A 23,326-nucleotide genomic window follows, 5' to 3' on the forward strand; every position below is an offset into this window, starting at 1 on the left:
CTGGTTATCAGATGTAAATGTTGTGTCATGTTGCACTGTATCACTTCTTGCTTTGTGGCTGCACTCAGTTATATACGTTAGCACTATGTTTGACACCTATTATGTAATGCTGTAGCACTTCCTTTGTTGTTCACACTTTTAATTAATTATGCTGTTATAAAATGTTCTATTTTTGTACACAGTACCCTCAGTTCCGATACTATTCACTGATGAGCGGAACACGAAAATCGATTTTGAATAACATAAAAATCCTTAAAAATTCCATGAACTCGTTGTTGTCTCGCCATGTCTGCATCGATTATACTCCTAATTGCACTAATAAAATTGCTTTCTCCACGCCGACTCTTTAAATAATAATAATAATAATAATAATAATAATAATAATAATATTAACTGGTTTGAGGGAAAGAGACTAACGGGAAAAGTCTGAAGAAAAAATTGACTGTCACCACCAGGACTCGAACCAGGGACCCTCGCTTGTAGCCAGCGATGCTCTAACCACTGAGCTATGGTGTAGTCGTCATCCCAGCAGAGGCCGTTCAACATTTTCTTCAGACTTCGTAACTCACACTTCCTGTGAATCCACACAGGCGGGTGGGACGCAGCCCTCACTGTAACCCACACACTTCACGTACAAACTAGCACGCGGGGAGCCCCAAGTCATAAAATATTAACTGGTTTGAGGGAAAGAGACAATAATAATAATAATAATAATAATAATAATAATAATAATAATAATAATAATATCACGGATGCTTCACTATGTGCGCCAAACCTCATCAGAGCAATCAACACCTACGTTCTGCCAGTGGTGTCCTATGGCCTTGGCACAGTCGTTCCTTGGACTGCGGATGAGCTCCGCTCGCTGGACAGGACAGTGAGGAAGGCTCTGACTGCTAGCAGGGCCCACCACCCACGTGCCTCAATTCGTCGCCTATATCTACCACGGAGTGAGGGAGGTCGTGGCCTAGTATGCATCGTAGATCTCCATGACCGTACTTGCATCCGGCTCGCTCAGTACCTGAAGGATCGGGAAGATGTCCCTGCCCTGGCCGCTGTTCTCCAGCACCATGAATCACGTCCCTCTAGAAAATCAATACCAAAGCTGGCAAATACTGTCCTGCAGCGCCTTCGCCTGACGAGCCTGGACACCGCTAACAAAGAGACTGTTAAACAGGCCCTCAATGACAACCGCCGCTGTGAACTTCGAGCGATGCCTCTTCATGGTCGCTATTGGGCGCGTGTTGATGGCATCCTGGACATGCAGCTCTCGTTTTCCTGTTTCAGATCCCAGACAATGCGTCCTGAAACGGAAGGCTTTCTCATTGCTTGCCAGGATCAGGTGATTGCCACGAGAAACAATATGCGCCATATCCACAAGAGGCATGATGTCGTGGACCTCTGTCGTGTATGTGGTGCACCCGGAGAAAATATGGACCACATCATCGCCTGCTGTCCAGCCCTGGCACGGACTGCATACATTGCCCGGCATAACTTTGTGGTCCAGGCCCTGGATCGTGCGCTGTGTAAGCAGCATGGATTACCCAGCAGTAAGCAGCTGGTGCAGGTCACAAGTTCTGCCAGTTGCAAGCTGATGTGGGAGATTTCCATTCCCACAGATCGAGTAATAAAAGCGAACAGACCAGACCTGGTGCTGGTTCTGGATGATCGGGCACTGCTCTTGGACGTCAGTGTCCCATTGGACCACAGGGTCAATGAGAAGGTGCAGGAGAAGATCAGCAAATACCTGCCCTTGGCAGCAGAGCTGAGGAGGATCTGGAACAAAAAGATAACTATTGTTCCAGTTATCATTGGTGCTCTGGGTGGTGTGTCAGGAACGAGCCGCAGCCACATCTTAAGCCTTGGGCTCCACGCGTCCGTGATCCAGCGGCTGCAGCAATGTGCTATTCTGGGCACCCTGAGAATTGTGCGGTCGGTGACTGGTCATGGATGGGAGAGTGGCATGGTCGGAACGGTCGGTTGACCTTATGTTAGCCTGCCCGTAATGTCTCGATGTGTCTCAGTCTGTGTGTTTTATGATTGTGGTGCATCATGCGCTGTGTGACGAGCCGAGAGGCGTGAATTTCTGCCATATGCCTCCAGTCATGTATTGTCTTTCTCTGCATATGCCGTTTTATCTCGTCTGAGTTTGTCTTGCTTGGAGTGTCCCATGTGCAGCATGGGTGTTTACTACTTGAGTAGTTCTGTTATACATGACTGTGATTTTATGTGAGTATCGAAGTTGGTATAGTTGAATTTTTCTCTCATGAAGTTTATCAAAATTTGGTTCAGGATTTTCTTTTATCTTCATTGATTGGTGCTTCACCCTTGGGTCATATGGATCCCGGTGCTGTGCTTCATGCCTCCTTTCAAGCTTTCTTTTTCTGCTTTGGGAGTGAATAAAGTCGTCATAATAATAATAATAATAATAATAATAATAATAATAATAATAATAAGTTAATATAGCTATGAATAGAATGAAGGCCGCAGACATCACGCAACTATGTTACTTGTTTGACATGTATTACTGTGTATTTTATAACAAAAATATTATTGAAAACCCAGAATCGATTTTTTTGATTTTTTTTAATAATAATAAGGTGTGAATTTGCTATTGCCTCAGTATGTGGGTGCATAGCAACCCACTCATGTCGTATGCAGGGGTGACTTTTACTTCGCCACCAGTTGTAACCCCGTCCCCAGTAGCCAAATCAGTCAGTTTCACTGGTTACATCACCTTCCTATGCGTAAGACGGTTTGAAATGCGCTTGGATCCATACAAAAACTGGATCCAAGTGGATCCAGTTTTTGAATTTTTGAAATTGTTGCTATGCTGTGACGTAGCTTTTTCAAGCTCTATGTCGTTTACCTTCTACGTTTGCGGACTTTGATAGTTCGCTTTGTTCTCTAAAATTTCCGATTTCTGGTAATAAAATTCGCCTTTCTGTTTTCCTGCGTTTTGAGCAGGCTTTTTGGTTGTTTTTCTGCCGGATGATCTGACCCGGCTTGACCCGGCTGGCCTGCATGCGCCAGGTACACTCTGACCAAGCTGTGTTGAATGTCTAGAGCAGGCCCCGCTTATAATTGGGGAAATACAGTAGTCATTAATCCCTAGGCTCTGCCCACACAATTCTTCCTCCCTCTTTCTCCTCTCTTACACTATTATCTCTTATTGGCCACTGGCTATCGTGAGAATAAAGATTTGAAACAACAACAACAGTTCGGAGGGGTCTACTCGTCATGACCGCAACGAGTGGGTTTTAGTCATGTACAGGCGATTTTAACGATTTTTTTTACTAGAGCCACGTAAACCCGTCATGTGTGAGCCATGAATAAGGGGAGTGGTGGCGTGGTTTGGGATGCTCTGCCGACCTTGGGTCTCGGCTTCATCAAAACCAGGCGCGCCAATAGAAGAGAGAGAGAGAGAGAGAGAGAGAGAGAGAGAGAGACAGAGAGAGAGAGAGAGAGAGAGAGAGAGAAAGAGAGACAGAGAGAGACAGAGAGACAGAGAGAGACAGAGAGAAAGAGAGAGAGAGAGAGAGAGAGAGAGAGAGAGAGAGAGAGAGAGAGAGAGAGAGAGAGAGAGAGAGAGAGAGAGAGAGAGAGAGAGAGAGAGAGAGAGCGAGAGAGAGAGAGAGAGAGAGAGAGACAGAGACAGAGACAGAGAGAGAGTGAGAGAGAGAGAAAGGGAGAGAGAGAGAGAGAGAGAGAGAGAGAGAGAGAGAGAGAGAGAGAGAGAGAGCGGGGAGGGTTGGGGAGCAACAGAGAGAGAGAGAGAGAGAGAGAGAGAGAGAGAGAGAGAGAGAGAGAGAGAGAGAGAGAGAGAGAGAGAGAGAGAGAGAGAGTGAGCGGGGAGGGTTGGGGAGCAAGAGAGGGGGAGAGAACTAAATATAGTATTATTATATAAGGCGTAAGGGGTGCACATTCAGATCCAGAAAAACGGGTAAGCAGGGCACGAGGCTTATGGCAATATGCAGCAGTGTGTAGGCAGATGTGCATACATATCACAGAGTGTCAGTGGCATGTGGGGGGGGGGGGGCAGTGGGATGATATGGAGAATAGCACCGTAAATCGCACCTCTTTTTGTCTTTGCGATTTTTCTCAAATTTCGAAAAATGTCTAATCCGTTTTTGTTGGAATAAATATGATGGCGAAACGTACCAAATAACCAGTAGGACCATTGATTTTTGCATAATCATTACTAAGATGACACAGAACAGGATAGAGGGTAACCAAAGTGCCAAAAAATAGGCTTGTTCAACACAACCTTCAGCATGCTCGCTCATATTTTGTCTACTGCTGCGAAAAGTACGTTTTTTCCAAATATTCTCAAGTGACTAGCTCCATTGTAAAGTCTTTCGGAGAATGCTTTGGCATGGACCCCTTGGACAAAACCTTTTGCTGCACCCATTCATCGGAGATGTGGCTGTCATCATGTGGGGTTTCTTTCACTTTCATTCCAGTAAAAGTCAGCCAGGCTGAGAATTGGCTGAGAATTGTTCTCAAGGAAAAAAGAAAAAAAATTTCACGGTTCGCGTGAGACTCGGCCAAAGGCCCAGTTTTCTGCATCTGCAGGAACGCCACCACCCTCTTGGATCAAGGCGCAGATGCAGCTCCTAAGCGGTGGGAGGTGAGTAGATCAGACCCACCACAAAGTGGTCAAAGACCGAAATCCCATTCACTGCATCCATGTTTCCCTCGTGCCCGGCCACGAGTTCCCAATTAACTGTGGGTCGCAGCACGGCTGGAAAAAATCCTTCCGCTTCCAAGCAGGACTTGAACCTGGTACCCTCTGTTTCTCAATCATGGTCTTAGACCATCTCACTATGCCTGCCTGCTCAAGGAAGATTTCGCAAAAATCATTGCCAGTAAAATATCAGAAAACTGTTTGAAACTGGAAAGCAGGCAACTCGCATAGACGGGTGATCACCCCGTGCTTCACGTGCGTTTCGATGAACTCATTCCCGTTGACGTTTTACGGCTTTTTTCTTTTGCTGAGAGCTTTCTTTTCCCATATTCTCTTTTTATCTGTGTCTCCTTTCCAAGTTTTCCCATGCCTGGGTTTCTTGGGCCTCATTCGCTTCCTTGTCATTGGACAGTCACACGTTCAGTTCGTTCGGTTTGCCCAACTCAAATAACACACAGCCCAATGATTCGCTAATGGTCCCTAATGACGGTCAATCAACTCAGCGTACAAAGGTCAAACACAACAGGAAATAATAAATATATGTAAGGAAGCGGGTAGCGTACACTACGGATATAGGTGTATGGGGAACCATAAACATCACAGGCCCTACGTCAGACTTACGTTGTAAACAACGTGGTGCTACAGGAAGTGCGAAAAGGAAAGGTGGCGCAGTTAGAAAAAAACTCCTTGTAAGTTGTCAGGTTGAGGGAGGGGACTGGATATGGGACGTACGGATAAGATTCCCTCTGAAGTAGATCTACCAATTAAAAGAACACCAAAAGCCTGGGTGACTTACAGTTGCAGGTCAGTATGTTACTCAAAACACCGTGTGTATCATTGTGTGCCTGGCATGTCGTTTCTGAATTTTTCGATTTACGAAAGCCGAGGTCACATGAAAGTTGGTACACTGCTCCAATGTACGTATCTGCTGTATAATAAAATCCATTGTTTACTTTGATCTCTTCCGCCGAGCAGTAATTGGGGCGACCTAGGTAGTATTGGCAAATTATTGACATCAGTGCAGACAACGAGAAAGATGCAGGAATGAACGAAAAGCACAGTGGGATAAACACCCAAATCAAATCAAAGAGGAGTACGAGTATAGTGCGTTTCAAAAGTATAGACCTTTTTAAAATAGACTTCACTAAACAATTCAAATTTGATTATAGCAATGAAATTGACGCACTGCACACTCAATCTAAACACACATCAAGGCAAAGTTGGTGGGTTAGTTCCAATAAGGTTTCCTTGTGATCTTCATCACATTGTTGACCAGGGAGAAATATAACCGAGTACTCTACTGTGAAGAAGAGGTAGGTGCGACTTTGGCGATACTTGGGGAATTGTGAGTTGCTCCCGACATGGGAGCTCGCGGTTATCTTGCAGACTTGATTTCTCACTTGACTGACACACATTTCCCCAAGTATCGCCAAATTCGAACCAACATCTTCTTCACATTGTTGTCCCCAGCCCGTGCTTGCGAATTAGCTGGTTTGGAGGCAGCAAAGTTGTGAATGGACAACGAGTCCTCAGCGCTTGTTCAGCACCTTCATGAGTGACACTGACTCACGCTGCTATCTGGTGTTCACGGGGTGTTTGCTGCAATGGAAACGGAGCGTTTCTGTAAGTTTGTATCCCTGGTGATGTTTGTGCCTGGAGAGCACTATGTAAGTAGTGCTCTTCAGGCACAACCTTCCTCAACCTACTCAAGCTGAACTGAAGAGGGTGAATTTCCCGAAACACTGTGTATTGAGCAGGGAGTGATGCTTTCTTGCAGGTTTGCCGAATGGACGGTTCGATGGACGTCTCGTGTGCTGTGAATGGCAGTCGTGAGTCAGCCAAGTGAGAATTCAAGTCGGCAGGAAAAGAGCGAGCTCCCATGTAGGGAGCAACACACAATTACCTAGAGTACCCTATGTCAACAAATATTCGGCGCAATTTTGCTTTGCAAGGTTTAGTGTGACCCTGTCTACAGGCGGGAGCAGTCCAGGCCGAAAATATGATGCAGCCGAAATAGGTTTTAGCCCTGTGAGGTCGAAATTGGAATGGGGCGAACATTTGTAGACTTACAGTAGAGAGAAGGTGCGACAATATGGGACAACAAGAAAGAGAACTCCGATGGTGAGGCAAGGAAAATATTACATTGAAACAAGGAAAACGGTGGGGGACATGTTATGCGTAAGAGTCCACCAACTAAACCAGCAACAAGAAAGAGAGTGTGAAAATATGATGGAGTTGGTGCTGAGGACATCAAACTGCGTTACGTGGTGCATGAAACGTTTGGGATACATTAGAAACGGGAAGAAACAACAACATGGACTATTGTGTGTGAGAAGTACGGAACGAGTGTGAGAGCTGTGACCGCACTCACCCACACTCACCTGCACTCCCACAAACTCCCTACTTTTACGCTCAACTGATGATCAGTTGAGCTTAAGTGGGGAATTTGTGTTCCTGGTGATGGTAAGGTCTGGAGAGCACTATATCAGGGGTGAAGTCGTCGAAATGTCCTTTTAACTTGAATGGTGCACCAGTTTGATTATGGTAAAAAAAATGTTTCGAGTTATGACTAACTTTTCCTTCCTCTCTCGGGACTTTTCTTAACATGATCCTTCCATGTTGGAACGTTGTTGGTTTGCGCCTCGGAGAAGTGTTGCAGCTAGGTGTTAGGTCATTGAATGTCTCAGTACTCCTTATCAGTTTTGTGCCGTCCTGTTGCACTCCTTGTCTGTATATGATGTGGTTAGGTTGGTGGACAGTCAGTAACATTTTGTCCTTTTCCTGTTTTACTATAGTGTCCTTTAGTGCGCAAACTTCCATCTGACAAAGTTTCGCATCAATGTTAGCCATATATTATTATTATTATTATGTGCATTTTCGCGTTGAAGTAGACCGATATGTCCACTTCTTTGCTTGTGCTGGACAACAAAGGTAGGAGGATAACAAATGACACGCTGTGGGAAAAAATCAAACGATCACTGGATCAGAACCAAAACAGCACGAATGAGAAAAAGGGGCAAAGGAGCCGCAGAAGTATAAAGTCAGTGGTGGGTGAACAATGCAGTAGAGAGCATTGAGTGACGGTGTGGTGGATCAGCAACAAAGGCACCATCCAAACATACAAGGTCACATGTACTCGTACGTTGAGAAGAAGACAGATATTGCAGTGTCATCCGTCCCTTACAGATCCTTTTCTGTCACCCGTTGACACAGAGCTCGCCACTCGGCCCTATCCGCTGCAATCTTCCTGATTCTGTGCAAGTCCTCCAGACTACTAAGCTTTCCAGCATCTGCTGCCTCCAAGTCAGCAGATAGTGTACCCGGCAGGCTGGTCCTCGGCCGTCCTCTCCAGCCCTTGATGTCCTTGTTGGTGTAGTAGCTGAGCATTGCCTGGACGGCTGGTGTGCTGTCGGACAGACGGAGGACATGTTCGAATAGCTTCCATCGCAACATCTTAATGGTGTGACTGATCGGCTGTCTTTCACATTGGGCGTATAGTGCGTTGTTCGATATCGTCTGAGGCCGCCTGATGCCTATAAGCGACCTCAGTTAACGCCGATGGAAGGAGTCCAATCGCTCCTGAGCTGACTTGGTAACCGCCCACGTACCAGAGTTTTACAGCAGTCCAGTGATGAGGAAGGCTTGGTATAGCCGTAGGCGAAGCTTTTCGCTGACTTGCTGGCCTCGTTTCCAGAGGTTCCCCAGGCCCCGAAAGGCAGCTGTTGCCAGTTGCTTCCTCCTCAGCACATCCTCATCATCACCAATCAGACTTCCAAGTTTTCGTGTTGATCTCCATTCTTCTTTGTTGTGATCATTGAGTCTAGTGATTTCTGTGGACTCTGTTTTGTCATGATTCATGTTGATCGACCATTGCACCAGGGTAGAACTCGCCGTAGCTTCTAGCTGGGAGAGCCACCGCCGACTGTTGCTCACAAAATCTGCGTCGTCAGCAAAGATTAGCTCAAGCGGCAGGTGAAGATCAGCATGGGGTCTGGGGCTGTTTCCTTTCTCAGTTGCTGTAACGCTGCTTTCAGATATACCGTGAACAGGACCAGTGACAAGGAGTCACCCTGCGGTGTGCCAATAGTTGTAGGAAATGTTGGTGGTGACGTTTTACCAAGGCGGACATGGAGCTTTGTTCCCGAGAGTAGGCATTGTATCAGACGCAGTTCATCCTCATTCACGACTTCCTTTAGTACACTCATGTGTCTGAGTATGTGTGTATTGGTGCGTAGGTGTGGGTATGTACATGTAGATGTATGTGTGTGTGTGTTTGTGGGTGTAGGTGTGGGTGTGGATGTGTGGATGTGTGGGTGTGTGGATGTGTGGGTGTGTGGATGTGTGGGTGTGTGGATGTGTGGATGTGTGGGTGTACATGTAGATGTGCAATGCTTCGATTTCTCTATCTTCTCTTCTCTTCTCTCTTTCTTTCGGGGTCTCCCGCTTCTGGGCCGGCATGGCCCATGCTTCATGCGTGCTTGTTCCTGGTGTTGTTTTTTCTACTGTGTCCTGCGGCTACTCCGGCTTTGGCCGTGACCACGATGTGTCTCCCCATTTTCTCCTTCATCCTTTCCTTTGTCTTTTTGCTAAAAGCTTTCTTCTCGCCGTGACCCCGATTTTTCTTCTTCTTCTTCTTCTTCTCCATTATTCTTTTTCTTTCCTTCCTTTCTCTTCTTCCTTTGCCGAGAACCTTCATTCCCATTATTTTCTTTTCATCTCTGTCCCCATTCCTGGGTTATTTGGACTTCATTCGCTTCCTTGTCATTGGACATGTTCAGTCCGTTCGGTTTGCGAATTTAAATAAACACAACCAACCAACCAACCAACTCATCAGTTGGTCACGTCTGATAGTGTCAAATGCCTTTGATAGGTCAATTCCGAGGATGTGAATGTCCCAGTGAAAGCGTTGGGCTTTGGCAGGCAGCCAGTTGTACGCCCATACGACATCGGACGTTGACCGTCCACTCCGAAAGCCGCTATGGGTCTCAGCTAGAAACTCCTCCACTTTCGGTCTGATCCTTGCAAGGGTTATGAGCAATAATGCTTTCCTGAGCGATGTAAGTAGCACTATGGGCCGGAGAGTGGACGGTGGTCCAAGAGGTTTATTGGGCTTTTAAAGTAGGACGAGGATTCCTCCACCTACTTCTACTGACTGATGATGGCTTAATATACCATTGATAACTGAGGAAAGGGTAGACGCCATGGCGTCTCCTCCATCCTTGAGCAATTCAGCTGGGGCATCATCTTCTCCAGATGCTCGTCCGTTGTTGAGTTTCATCAGACTTTTAGCAACTTCAGTGCAAGTAATTGGGTTTGACAGTGGCCACGGAGGGCCGTCAAATTGTGGAACTGCCTGTGCGCTGGAATTGTTGAATTGGGTATCAAAATGCTGTCCAATAGCGGCAGCAGCTTCCTTTTCGTTGATGATGAATTTCCCTGCTTTATCAGCAACCACGGGATTTACAGCATTCCTCCTTCTCATGAGCTGGGCGGCTTTAAACATCTGCGCTCCATCTTCGAGACGCTCTACTTCCTTCGCCTTGTCATTCAAGCGCTCTTCAGCCTCCTTCAGCGATGTTCTGCCGATCTGATGGCTTATCTGGTTTCGCTGTTTTTTTTTAGCTTTGCCTTGGTCTCCAGGGTTTCCACATTGTTGATTCTCAGCCGTAGATCTCTCTGTTCCAGTGACAGCCTTCTTATCTCAGCACTCTCTCGTGTTCCATATCGAGTGGGATGTACCAAGCCCACGGTTGTTGCAGCAGCTTCTTTGGCGGCTTTCTTGGTCTTTTTACATTTGACGAAATGCCACGAACATTGAAGCTTCCTAACGAAAATGCCCGTCCATTAATCTTTCCCACCATTCGTAGTAATGAAGTTGAAGACATCACTGCAGCTGTACTTATGGTTGATAAATATGTGTGTGGGCAGGCGTGTGTTTACCGCCATATTGCCAGGTGTGTCTTTACCACCATATTTATCAACCACCATTCGTAGTGTCCGATATAAACCAAGTCTTCCCTGGTGGACGAGGAAGGTCTCTCTTCCGCAGAAAAGCGGAGAGAGAGAAAAGAGAAGCGTTACCTACCCTAGCCAAAAATTAGCCGTATAAGTCACTTGAATTCTGCACATTATAGTATGTTCATTATAGTATGCACTCTAAATGTAGCACCTCACTCCAGCTGGCGGAGCAATATGACAAAATTTTGAAGAGGCAACTCTCGTTCTCGTCGCTGTCAGACGGAATGATCTGCCACTTCTCCACTGCCAGTGTGTGCAGGCCGTCCTCTCCTTCATAGCCATATTTACTCTCGTCGACTGTGTACCGGGAGTGTTGCAGTAGAACGAACAATTCGACCTGCTTACCTAAGAGAGATGTGTCCTCCAGCAGCACACAGGAAAACTCAATGAGACATGTACATCCTTTACCCGCCATTCTGATTGCCCATGATCAATGCATCGATCAAACATACAAACAAAAGAATCAAGATCGATCTCGTCTTTGACTTTACGCTCGATCGCGGTCGCATTTTATTTTAATAATTTTGACGTTACATTCAGATGAAAGTGGAAAACAGGTCCAATCCTAAGGAACCTTGAACTTTTTAAGTACCTTTACTGCTTTAATAGGTACATGGCTCATATGTCGATCAATCTACGGGCTGGCGCAAGTCACCAGTCACTGTAGCGTAGCGTACAACCAAGCATACGACCAAGAGTACATGAAGTCCATACCGCCTACATACAACACGAAGTAGGGAGCAAATTGAAAAACTCGAAAGTTCGAGCTCAAAGGGAGCGAAACGAAAATTCGTCGGGTTGGGTTTTTTTTCAAAAATATTTCGAATATTCGAGTATGCGGTTCAACAATATACATGTAGTCAAATTCCATCCATTGTCATGTACATTCACTGAAGATCGTAAAGAGAAAATCGGTTCTGGACATTTCCTCCTGTACATGTACATAGCACATTATCTCACTTCCATGTTCGTTTCGATATTGTAGTCAAGCATCCTCAATAACGACTAGTTGTCGCACATTTTCTCTTCTTGGTTGCGATTTGATATGATAATAAAACCATAAACCATACAGTACGGGTCCCTTTGAACCCCAAAACCGGTTCACTGGGTGCAACTTTCGGTTGTTCCCAGGTTTATGAAGGAAAAAAACTGGGTTTGCATACAAGAGCCACCTCTCCGCTTCCTTTTGACGCCACCGCATAATGATCAAACGTCAGATGGGGTTCCTAAATGGTGGCACAAATATGGTACAATTTTAGAAAGTGAAGCTTACGGTTGCAGCTTAGTACATTAGTCCAGACACCGGCTAATTCATCCTTGACCATGCATTTCATCGCTGAATTAGTCGATGGAATGTAACCTTGATTGCATGTAACATTTGCCTCTTCGCCAAGATAAGCTTTGTTAACACGAACAACTCCATTGGTTATATTGATTGTACTAGAGCAGTAAGCAGGCTTCACTTTAGAGCATTGGCAAATAATACACATCCACCAGGACAAGCCGTGAACAATTCACGAATAACAGCAAAGCAAAGACACATGGAAAAATAATGTCTTCAGTGTCATTATCTCTCTTCCAAGTTCGTTTCGATATTGTAGTCAAGCATCCTCAACGAGAGAGCTTGGAAGCTCAGGGCCCTACGCTATGCTTTTTTTGCCTTGATGACCTAGACAAAAAAAGCATAGGGATGTTATAAATTCTTATAAGTTTCTACTTTTTGTTTTTAGACATAACTTAGTTTTTGAACCCGCACTATCGCCCTGCATGCATCCCCCGATACACTTCGCATACATACTAATTCTTCCAAGTTACTTCACGTTATGATCTTGTATTTGAAAGCCCTATTTGAATATGCATTGTGGCCAGCCGTCTTTGATTGTACGGTACGAGATAGGTACGGGACAGGTACGGGACAAGTACGGGACAGGTACGGGACAGGTATGGTCGAGGGTAATACCACACCGTCTACCGCCTTGATGACGGCAAAAAAAGAAAAGGTATGTTATAAATTTTTCAATTCTCCTATTTTTCCAGGCATTACCTGGAATTCGAACCCGCACTATCGCCCTACATGCATTCCTCCATACACTTCGCATTCATACTCATTCTTCCAAGTTGCTTCACTTTATTTAGAAAAGCGATCCTGTCAGCTTTTCTATTATTGTGTTCACATGGCAAGAAAAACGACACCGCTATGCTACGTAAGTTTCTACGTAAGGTGCTCGGTATTTCACTTAGGCTACTTAAGTCTCTACGTAAGGTGCTCGGTATTAGATCTACCAACGTGTGGTAGCCGTGTGCTGTGCACGTGCACGGCAGACATTGTGTTCATGGTGCATGCAGTCCACGGATCTGTGTTCGGATATGTGCATGCGCGAGGAACTTCCTTCTTTGGAACTGCTTCTTGCATGAGCTGTTTCGGATATTTCGTCTCATGGCCTGGCTTATTTCGTTTCGGCGCTGCTGAGACCTCCTTTCGCGGAATATTACTCAATGGCAGGTGAGTTGACCAGTTGCCTTTGATTCATTTGCTTGTGTTGACTCTTTCATTCACGAAAAGTGTGCTGATTTTGGGGCGGAATGCAATAAATAATGGAAAAGTTGACAGGATCTCTTTTCTAAATTTTGCTTTTCTGTAGCCGAGGCCTCCTTTTACGGAATACGCGATGACAGGTGATCTCTAAGTTGACCGGTTTTCTTCGATTCATTTGCTTATGTTCACCCTTTCATTTTCAGAAACGTGTGCTGATTTTATTCGGATTTAGGGGTCGTCCGTAAATATCGAACTTTTTTCACAAAACGTTATGGGGTGGGAGGGGGTTGACCAATTTCGTTTCAGAAAACATTGATTCATGTACATGGCCGTTGTATATACATGTATATCAACATTTTTTACATTCTGAGGGGGAGGGAGGGAGGGGTTGGGTCTAAACTAAAATAATTCGTTTGGTGAAAAAAGTTCGATATTTACGGACGGCCCCTTAGATCCATTTTTATCTCTTTGCCCTTGTCTACAGTGTGCGAAGAACGCGAGTTCACCTTCTTGACGGTAAGGCTTATGTTAGATGTGTTGTCGAAATACTCATATTCATTGTACATTGGTACGTTACAAGTAAGGCACTGGCCAGTGGCATACTATCGTTGGCAGTTCCCAATCTGGAGGGAAAGGTTCAAGGACTCATTGACCGAGTTTGCAAAATAATTTTGCATATCAGGGAAAATCTCTATTGTGGAGAGGTTCAGTAACTTGTTTGTTTCATACGATACAATCCTTTTTCGTAGTTTGCGCGGGCCAAGTGCACGTACGCCATGACCCGATCTCACGAAATTTCCTACGACAGTTCATTTCGCGTTCCCTGCAAGTTTCGCGTCCAAAGGTGCGAAGTTTCGCACTTCATGATGTAGAGCGAAAGTTTGTACGCATTTTCGTTTTGCAGAATCTCTCTAGTGACTCAATTGTTTCATACGAGACGAGTCAATGAGTCGGTGTGGCTTAGAATCTTTCGCTGTAGAAGAAATCTATTCGTATGTCTATTGGAGATATAATTGTATTCTCTGGTTATAAAATAGGTTAAGCTCACAGAATAAATAACATCGGTCCCTTGGTGTTCGTCCTAAAGAGGTTCGACTGGATATCATTCATACTCACCAAAAGATGTGTAAGATTTTATTATTGTGGAGTGCCTTGTTTATCTCTCAGTACCTCCAACCATAGCCTTGCCCCTTTTCTCCTCAGGATCAGTGTAGTTGTTAGAACGAGGTTTTGGACTCAGCAATGTATTCGTTTACATTTTAATACATGTTTATTGTTCCTCCTTTGCTGTGTTGTTTTAGACAATCGTGGACTAACAGTTTGAAGTCATTAACTACTTCCAAAAGTTGTATCGACATCAACAGGATTACGATTTCAGTTTCAATATGATGCTGGATGACCTTATCACGATAACCCATGACTATAAACCATTATAAACACAGAATCAACAAAAACATCTGTGACACGCACCTGGCGCATGGCTACATTTCTCAAATAAATCTGATTGAGGGTGGAGAAATCTGAAAGGCAAGACAATTTTATGACAGAGTCATGAAATTCTGCAACAGCAACATTTATTTATTTATTTATTTATTGCAGCATCTCAAAGCACAGTGAGAACACCGGCCAATACAAAGAGAGAGGGTGTTAGCCAACCACGGCAAGGAAGGGAGAAGGGGAGGAGAAGAAAAAAAGGAACCGGCATGGATAAGTAGTGATTGCAACAAAATGAGAAACGCAAAATCAAAGTCAAGGCGCGACAAGGCTCTTAAAAAGGCGGAGGGAAGAAAGGTCCTTAGCTTCTTGGGGAAGTGCCAGCCACGCAGAGTACGCAGTGAAAAGGGGAGAGTGAAGTAGAAAGGAGGACTTGGGTTTCGGAAGGGAAAGGGAGTTTCTCGTGCTACGGGAAGAAAACCAGTTGAAACAGTGGAGGTGAGGTGGACACAGATTGAGTTTGAGAGAATGGATAAGGGTGACAAGATGTGAATTACGTCTCTTAGACAAAGGGGTAGTGTGAGCAAGGGCATAAAGGGTGGAAGATGGGAGCATGCGGGGTTTCCGGAGGAGGATTTTTAGAACTTTTTTGTGCTGAATTTCGAGCTTTTCAGCACGGGTTTCATGCACAGAATGACCTCCGTATAAAAAAAGTATCACCACCACTGCTCACATGTTTCCCCGCAGAAGAGCATGCATTATGCTAGTGCCATTTTCTGCAAGAAAAGGCTTGCACATCAATGCGTATAATATGGTATTGATATGATGTGAAGGCCATCATTTACATATTGATATAGGGCATTCCATTGATTGGTGACAGAAAAAAACAAAAGAAATTATAGCAATAAAAACTGCTTTATGGCAGTTTTCTAAAAACAGTTATTGTGTTCTAGTCCATTGACCCCGTCTAAAAAGTAAGAAATTAATGAAATGTGATAGCTGAAAATTAGATTTTCACACAAAACCTCACAATAATCACAACACTTGAAATGCTGCTTTCAACACTAAACTTGTACTGCACCAACAATTGGCAACATGCATGCATAGGAAAGAGGATCACGAGGGCAAAAGGTCTTCTTCATGTAGCTTTTCATTCTGTGTGTGATTATTGTGAGGTTCTGTGTGAAATTTTAATTTTCAGCTATCACATTTCATTAATTTCTTACTTTTTAGACGAGGTCAATGGACTAGAACACAATAACTGTTTTTAGAAAACTGCCATAAAGCAGTTTTTATTGCTATAATGACCTTGCGTTTGAAAGCCAGCCCTATTTGAATATTGCGGCCTGCTGTGTTTGATGGTACGGTACGGGACAGGTACGGGATAGCGCCAGGCGTGACACAAACACACAAACACACAAACAAACACCAAATTAAAGCTGTGTGGACACTGGCTAGCGCCAGACGTTACTGAAGTAACGTCTTCTGCATAACTACGGGAATAAAGACTAGTTGTCGCACCTTTTACTTCTTGGTTGCGAATTTATATGATAATAAAACCATAAACCATACCCTAGGGGTCTGTTTGAACCCCAAAACCGGGAGTGAGGGATATAAGTGACTTTGTGGTGTGGTGCCTTTTTGTTCTGTGTGATACGTTATGTCTCCACGGTATTGAGCAATTCAAGTTCACTGGGTGCAACTTTCGGGTGTGCCCAGGTTTATGAAGGAAAAAACTGGGTTCGCGTACAAGAGTCACCTCTCCACTTCCTTTTGACGTAACCGCATTATGATCAAACGTCAGATGGGGTTCCTAAATGGTGGCAAATAATATGGTACAATTTTAGAAAGTGAAGCTTACGTTTGCAGCTTAGTACATTAGTCCAGACACCGGCTAGTTCATCCTTTACCATGCATTTCATCGTTGAATTAGTCGATGGAATGTAACCTTGATTGCATGTAACATTTGCCTCATCGCCAAGATAAGCTTTGTTAACACGAACAACTCCATTGGTTATATTGATTGTACTAGAGCAGTAAGCAGGCTTCACTTTAGAGCATTGGCAAATAATACACATCCACCAGGACAAGCCGTGAACAATGCACGGGAGAACAGCAAAGCAAAGACACATGGAAAAATAATGTCTTCAGTGTCATTATCTCTCTTCCATGTTCGTTTCGATATTGTAGTCAAGCATCCTCAACGAGAGAGCTTGGAAGCTCAGGGCCCTACGCTATGCATTTTTTGCCTTGATGACCTAGACAAAAAAAGCATAGGGATGTTATAAGTTCTTATAAGTTTCTACTTTTTGTTTTTAGACATAACTTAGTTTTTGAACCCGCACTATCGCCCTGCATGCATCCCCCGATACACTTCGCATACATACTAATTCTTCCAAGTTACTTCACGTTATGATCTTGTATTTGAAAGCCCTATTTGAATATGCAGTGTGGCCAGCCGTCTTTGATTGTACGGTACGAGATAGGTACGGGACAGGTACGGGACAGGTACGAGACAAGTACGGGACAGGTACTGGACAGGTACGGTCGAGGGTAATACCACACCGTCTACCGCCTTGATGACGGCAAAAAAAGAAAAGGTATGTTATAAATTTTTCAATTCTCCTATTTTTCCAGGCATTACCTGGAATTCGAACCCGCACTATCGCCCTACATGCATTCCTCCATACACTTCGCATTCATACTCATTCTTCAAAGTTGCTTCACTTTAGGACCTTGCGTTTGAAAGCCAGCCCTATTTGAATATTGCGGCCTGCTGTGTTTGATGGTACGGTACGGGACAGGTACGGGATAGCGCCAGGCGTGACACAAACACACAAACACACAAAAAACACCAAATTAAAGCTGTGTGGACACTGGCTAGCGCCAGAGGTTACTGAAGTAACGTCTTCTGCATAACTACGGGAATAAAGACTAGTTGTCGCACCTTTTACTTCTTGGTTGCGAATTTATATGATACTAAAACCATAAACCATACCCTAGGGGTCTGTTTGAACCCCAAAACCGGGAATGAGGGATATAAACTCCTTTGCATCATGTACTCAACCAGTTTAACCTTCGCAACCACGTCACATCTCCTACCCGAGTAACCAGCAGTACTGCCACACTACTGGATCTATTCTTGTCTACCACCCCGATCCAGGGTGTTTGCGAGACCATACATTTGGATATCAGTGACCACTCTGCAATACTTGCCAGGCTGCCAATTTCAGCAAGTCACCACTTGAAGGGACAGCATCTGCGCAAGACTCGCTGTTTGCACAAAGTGGATTGGAATATGTTTACATGTGACCTGGTGTTTAGAAGAGTATCTCTTTGTTGTTGTTACTATAATCGAGTGGCACATTCGCACTACAATTCTACGAGTGCTAGTTTGAAATTACGTTACGAATTGTTACGTTGTACAGCAGGTACGAAACAATTAATATTTACATACTCACCGGTTTTCGTTTCGGAGTCCCGCGCTGTGACTCAGCTAATTTCTATTTCGTTTGCCTTGTATTGTCTGACTAGGGGCGCTGTCACCCCGTCGGGTGCAAGCACCCTTGGACAGAAGCACTTCACTTCACGACAAGTGTTCATTTTCGTTTTCCTCTTCTGCTTCTGTTGCACAGTTTGAACTTTGAATGTGTGCTTTTTTCGTACTCTGCTCTCGATCGAACCATGCGCGGGTCGATCTCCAATAATTTTATCTTCCGTTGCCATGACTGGCATTAGTACGCGTTCTGTACTCACTCGCTGCTTGGCACGCTTGCAGCGCGTCTTTTTTCTGTTGCAACCCAGTGCCTGCGTGCACGGTACGGGATTTGCGATGCCACATCAGCGTTGGTGTGTCGTTGTGCTTTGTTGTTGTTTTGTTCTTTGCTGAGTGTGGTCGTTAAAACTGAGAAAGAACGGGTCGTTGACAAGGCGTGGTTTCGATGTGCATGCCCTCCTGTCAACTCCAAACTATTGGTAGCAGAGGATGGTTTTCACGGAGCCATCATGGAGGTAAAACTAGAAGACCTCGCACGGAAAAAGCGAGAGCTGAAAACGGATTTCACAAATACGAGGAGAAATTTGACAGTGGAGTCAACGAATGAGGTGCCGAACCAAGATGACGTAAAGGCATGGAGAAGCCACTTGACGACAGTGTATAACGAGACCAAGAAGGTCATCATGGAATACATGGAAGCGGTGGTGGATACTGACTCTAGGAGACATGCTGGTCTCCAAAAGCAGTACAAGCAGCTGGAAGGCCAGTATTCAGATGCCATGGAATTGGCCAGAAGTGTGCTCATCAGGAGCAGCAGAGCGAGCCTGGCAGCGTCGACCAGGCAGACTCCCAGTCCCAAGCAATCGCCACTGAGAGGGGCAACGCCGTTACTGGCGTCAGTGCGCGAGGAAAGCAGAGAAATTCTAGATCTGCGTGCGGCGCTCCAAGATGCACCGTTTCTTGGTCGTCAGGACGATACGCGGGTTATGTTGCCCAGGGTTGCAGACTATGGAGAACGGGTGAAAGTAGAACCGGACAGTCGTGTTGTAATGTTCAGTGGTCAGCGTGTGGGGGAACCTGCTGAACCCTTCCCGACCGTTGCCATGGCAACCGCGTCAGCACACGCGCCACCGCAAACGGATATGATCAACAGCAATGCATGCAACACTTTATCTGCAGCAGCTGCAGAGTACCAGCCACGTAGTTCAGTGCTGCCAGCGTCATTTGCAACTATGACCACGGGCAGCAACGATCCCGCTATAAATCAGGAACAAGGCTCTGCCTTCCTGATCCACGATCCTGCTGATCAAACACCTAGTATGATGTATGCAACGTATGGCAACAATACTGCTAGGCCGCAGCAGGCATACATGTACCAACAACAGCAGCCGCAGTGGAGTGCGAGCAATAGTGCAGTCGTGTACAACTCACCTGTGTCTACTGGACCGTCGCACACCATCGCTGCCGGAGTGTCACAGTACGGTGTGAGACCCAGCGCTGGCATGCAAGCACCCCAGACCGCAGTATTCGCCCCAGTTCCGACATATGTCGGAGGCACCGCAGCTCGACCTGCGCCACGGACTGCTCCAGCGGCAACTGCACAGATCAACATCGCCAGCAAGTTGAAGCGGATCGAAATTGCCGTGTTCACCGGAGAGAAGCGAAAATACGAGCGTTGGAAATCCGCTTTCAGCGTTTGTGTGGACCAGCAGCCGCTCTCCGCTGAATTCAAACTGCTGCAGCTCCGACAGTACGTGGCGGGTGAGGCGCTGGATGCCATCGAGAGTCTCGGCTACTCGGCAGCAGCATACGATGCTGCTCTGCGGCGGCTGGAGCGACGCTTCGGTGGGAGTCGCCGGCGCCTTGCGGTTAGGATGGAAGAGCTGGAACGATCTCCACCTATTCGATCCGGTAGAGCCCAGGACCTGGAGCGCTTTACCGATGTGCTCGACATGGCAGTGGTGACGTTAAAGGATGCCGGTATGCACACCGAGCTAGGTACCGGCATTCTCTACCAGCGGATCCAGCAGAAGCTGCCGGTGAACTTGTTGGCCCAGTATCGCCGCTGGATAGTGCACCACCAAAAGGACGAATCGGTCGAGGTGCTGCTGGAGTGGCTGAATGCCGAGGCAGAAGTTCTTGCTGCCGCCACGGAAACTATCGAAGGCATCAGCCAGCAGCATCACGTCAGAAACCAATTGTCAACCAGCGGGACAAGTCGAAATCAGCCGACTCGGACGGCAACTGCTCACGACGCTGTGCAACCGCGCACGACCGCGTTCGTGACAGCTACAAACACCGCTGGCAACGTGCCGACCGCAAGGTCCACATGCCAATGCTGCAATGGTGGCGAGCACCCGATCTGGCGCTGCCCAGAGTTTGAGAAACAAACTGTAAGCCAGCGCTGGGCAGCAGCGAAGCGAAGCAAGTCATGCTATAGATGCCTTGCGACTGGGCACAGCGGCAAGGACTGCCCACGGGACCGGGAGTGCGGTATCAACGGGTGCACGCAGCATCACCATCGCCTGCTGCACAGTGAGCCCCGTCAACCGCCTCCAGCGTCGTCAACCCACGCCTCCGGAGAGACTGGAGCCATGCAGCCGGAGAACTTCAGTGCTGTCTCCCTCGGAAACAGCACGAAGGGAGAGGAGAATAGAGTACGGACGGTGACGTCGATTCGGACAGTTCCCGTTCAGCTATCCAACGGCAAGCGGTCGCTAACTGTTAACGCGCTGCTGGACGACGCCAGCACGCGCTCGTACATAGCGAGCAATGTTACGGCAGAACTCGGCCTGATTGGATCAAGTATGTCGCTGACCATCAGCAAGCTGAATGGACAGCAAGAGACCATTCACACTGTCCCAGTATCGTGCACTCTGCGAAGTGTTGACGGAGCCACGTCGACGACTCTCCATGCGTGCACAATCGAGCAGCCAACAGGCAACATGGAAGTTGTAGACTGGCACCACCTGAGAAAGCAGTACGCACATCTAGCCAACGTTGAGTTTCCGCCGCTACCGTCGAAACGCCACATTGACGTGCTTATCGGTGCCGACTATCCGGAGCTTCACATGGCGTATGAAGAGCGCTCGGGTAACAGCCATGAGCCCGTGGCGCGTCGGACGGCATTAGGTTGGACCTGCATCGGCCAAGTACAACCAGCACACCCAGCGGCGAGCTGCTGCTTCACAATGTTCAGCGACGGTGACCTACAGAGCAGCTTGAAGCGCCTGTGGGAAATCGAAGAAGTGAACAGCAGCACTACGAAATTCATGTCACGCGACGACAAGGTGGCAGAGCAGAAAGTTGCAGCGTCGTTGAAGGTGACGGACGGCCGCTACTGCGTTGGCATACCCTGGAAATCCGAACGTCCAGTCATGCCTGAAAGCCGAGCGAAGGCACTCGGCCGTCTGCACAGCTTGGAGAAGCGGCTGCGACGTGACTCAGCAGCAGCAACAGCGTACAGCGATGTCATCCGCAAGTACCTAGCCAACGGGTACATTCGACGAGTGCCTGACAACGAGTGTGGAGGTTCTGTAAACGAATGGTACCTTCCACACTTCGCCATCATCCGTGAAGATAAGGCCACCACGAAGACACGTGTGGTTTTCGACGCAGCTGGCATCAGCAATGGTGTAGCGCTGAACGATGTTATTAGTGCTGGTCCCAAGCTGCAGCAATCGCTACCGAAGGTACTCCTGCGCTTCCGGCAGAACAAGGTCGCCATCATCTGCGACATCCAGGAGATGTATCTCCAGATATCCCTGGCTCCGGAGGACAGGCCCTTCCATCGCTTTCTTTGGCGGGATAACGAGCAGGAACCGGCCACATACGAGTTCAATCGAGTGGTCTTCGGTGTGAACGCGTCGCCTTTCCTAGCGCAGTACGCGGCTAGACACAATGCTCATCAGCACGCCGACACCTATCCTCGTGCAGCGGAAACGGTCCTTGAGTCAACGTACATGGATGACTCCATGGACTCTGTTCGAAGCGATGAGGAAGGCGTTGAGCTCGTAAGGCAGCTGTCGGCGTTGTGGCACAAAGCCAGTATGCACCCGCGAAAATGGCTGAGCAACTCCACGGCGGTGTTGCAGACCATCCCGGAGGAGGATCGCGCTGAGGAGATCAACCTCACGAAGGGAGAGCTGCCGAATGTCAAGACACTGGGAGTCCTCTGGCTTGCCAAGGAGGACCAGTTCACGTCCCAGCTGCAGCTGTCGGAGATCGGCTCAAATCCTACGAAGCGCGCATTTCTCAGTGCAACAGCAAGTTTGTTTGATCCACTTGGACTCCTCGCACCGTACCTCGTGCAAGCAAAGGTCCTGCTGCAAGAGATGTGGCTTTGTGGAGCAGCATGGGATGAGCAACTGCCCCCAGCAATCGTCAAGAAGGTTCTCGGCTGGCTTGAGCAGGTGACGGAGCTATCAACAGTACGTGTACCACGCTGCCTGACGGCCACGGGACGCACAGCAATCAGCAGCCAGCTTCACGTGTTCTCAGATGCGTCCGAGGTCGCATACGGAGCAGTCGCGTATCTGGTCAGTCACTATGACACTGGAGAACCGACAGCACGGTTCGTCGCAAGCAAGGTCCGTGTGGCACCAGTGACTGCTGTCAGCGTTCCGCGGCTTGAGCTAATGGCGGCGACAACCGGAGCAACGCTCGCCACATCATCCGCCGAGTCACTGAACCTCGACCCCCGAGCAACGACGCTATGGTCGGACAGCAGCAACGTTCTGCACTGGATCACCAACTACAGCCGCACCTTCAAGCAGTTTGTGGCTAGTCGAGTGGGCGAGATTCAACGGCAAACCAATCCTACCCAGTGGCGGTACGTGCCCACCGCGCTCAATCCAGCCGACCTGGTCTCTCGAGGAATGTCAGTGCAAGAGTTGGCGGGAAGCAGTTTATGGTGGAACGGTCCCGGCTTCTTGGGTGCCGCTGAAAGTGAATGGCCTGTTCAGCCAGAATTGAAGCCCCGTCCGTCAACTCTGGAGTTGAAGAAAGACAATCAACCGACGGACGAGTCCATCGAGCTGACTGCGGTGACCGTCGACCAATGCCACAGCGAGCTGAATCGTCTAGAGCCAAGCCGCTACTCCGACTGGGTACGAATGTGCCGTGTTCATGCTTGGTGTGTGCGATTCGCTACGAA

At 47.1% G+C, this 23,326-nt stretch overlaps 1 protein-coding gene across 4 annotated transcripts in view; it reads right to left on the reverse strand.

Annotated features, from left to right (window-relative positions):
- LOC135819234 (sushi, von Willebrand factor type A, EGF and pentraxin domain-containing protein 1-like) overlaps positions 1–23,326 on the reverse strand; it is a 149,943-nt gene that overhangs the window by 47,980 nt on the left and 78,637 nt on the right. For all 4 annotated transcript variants that reach the window (XM_065332401.1, XM_065332402.1, XM_065332403.1 and 1 more), the window contains 3 exons: positions 16,537–16,725; positions 11,979–12,167; positions 5,484–5,675 (listed from right to left, as the gene is read on the reverse strand). In XM_065332401.1, coding sequence (XP_065188473.1) covers positions 5,484–5,675; positions 11,979–12,167; positions 16,537–16,725 — 570 coding nt within the window. The remainder of the gene's footprint in view (positions 1–5,483; positions 5,676–11,978; positions 12,168–16,536; positions 16,726–23,326) is intronic.

Source organism: Sycon ciliatum, chromosome 6, assembly GCF_964019385.1.
Source record: "Sycon ciliatum chromosome 6, ocSycCili1.1, whole genome shotgun sequence".
Classification (NCBI taxonomy): Eukaryota; Metazoa; Porifera; class Calcarea; order Leucosolenida; family Sycettidae; genus Sycon; species Sycon ciliatum.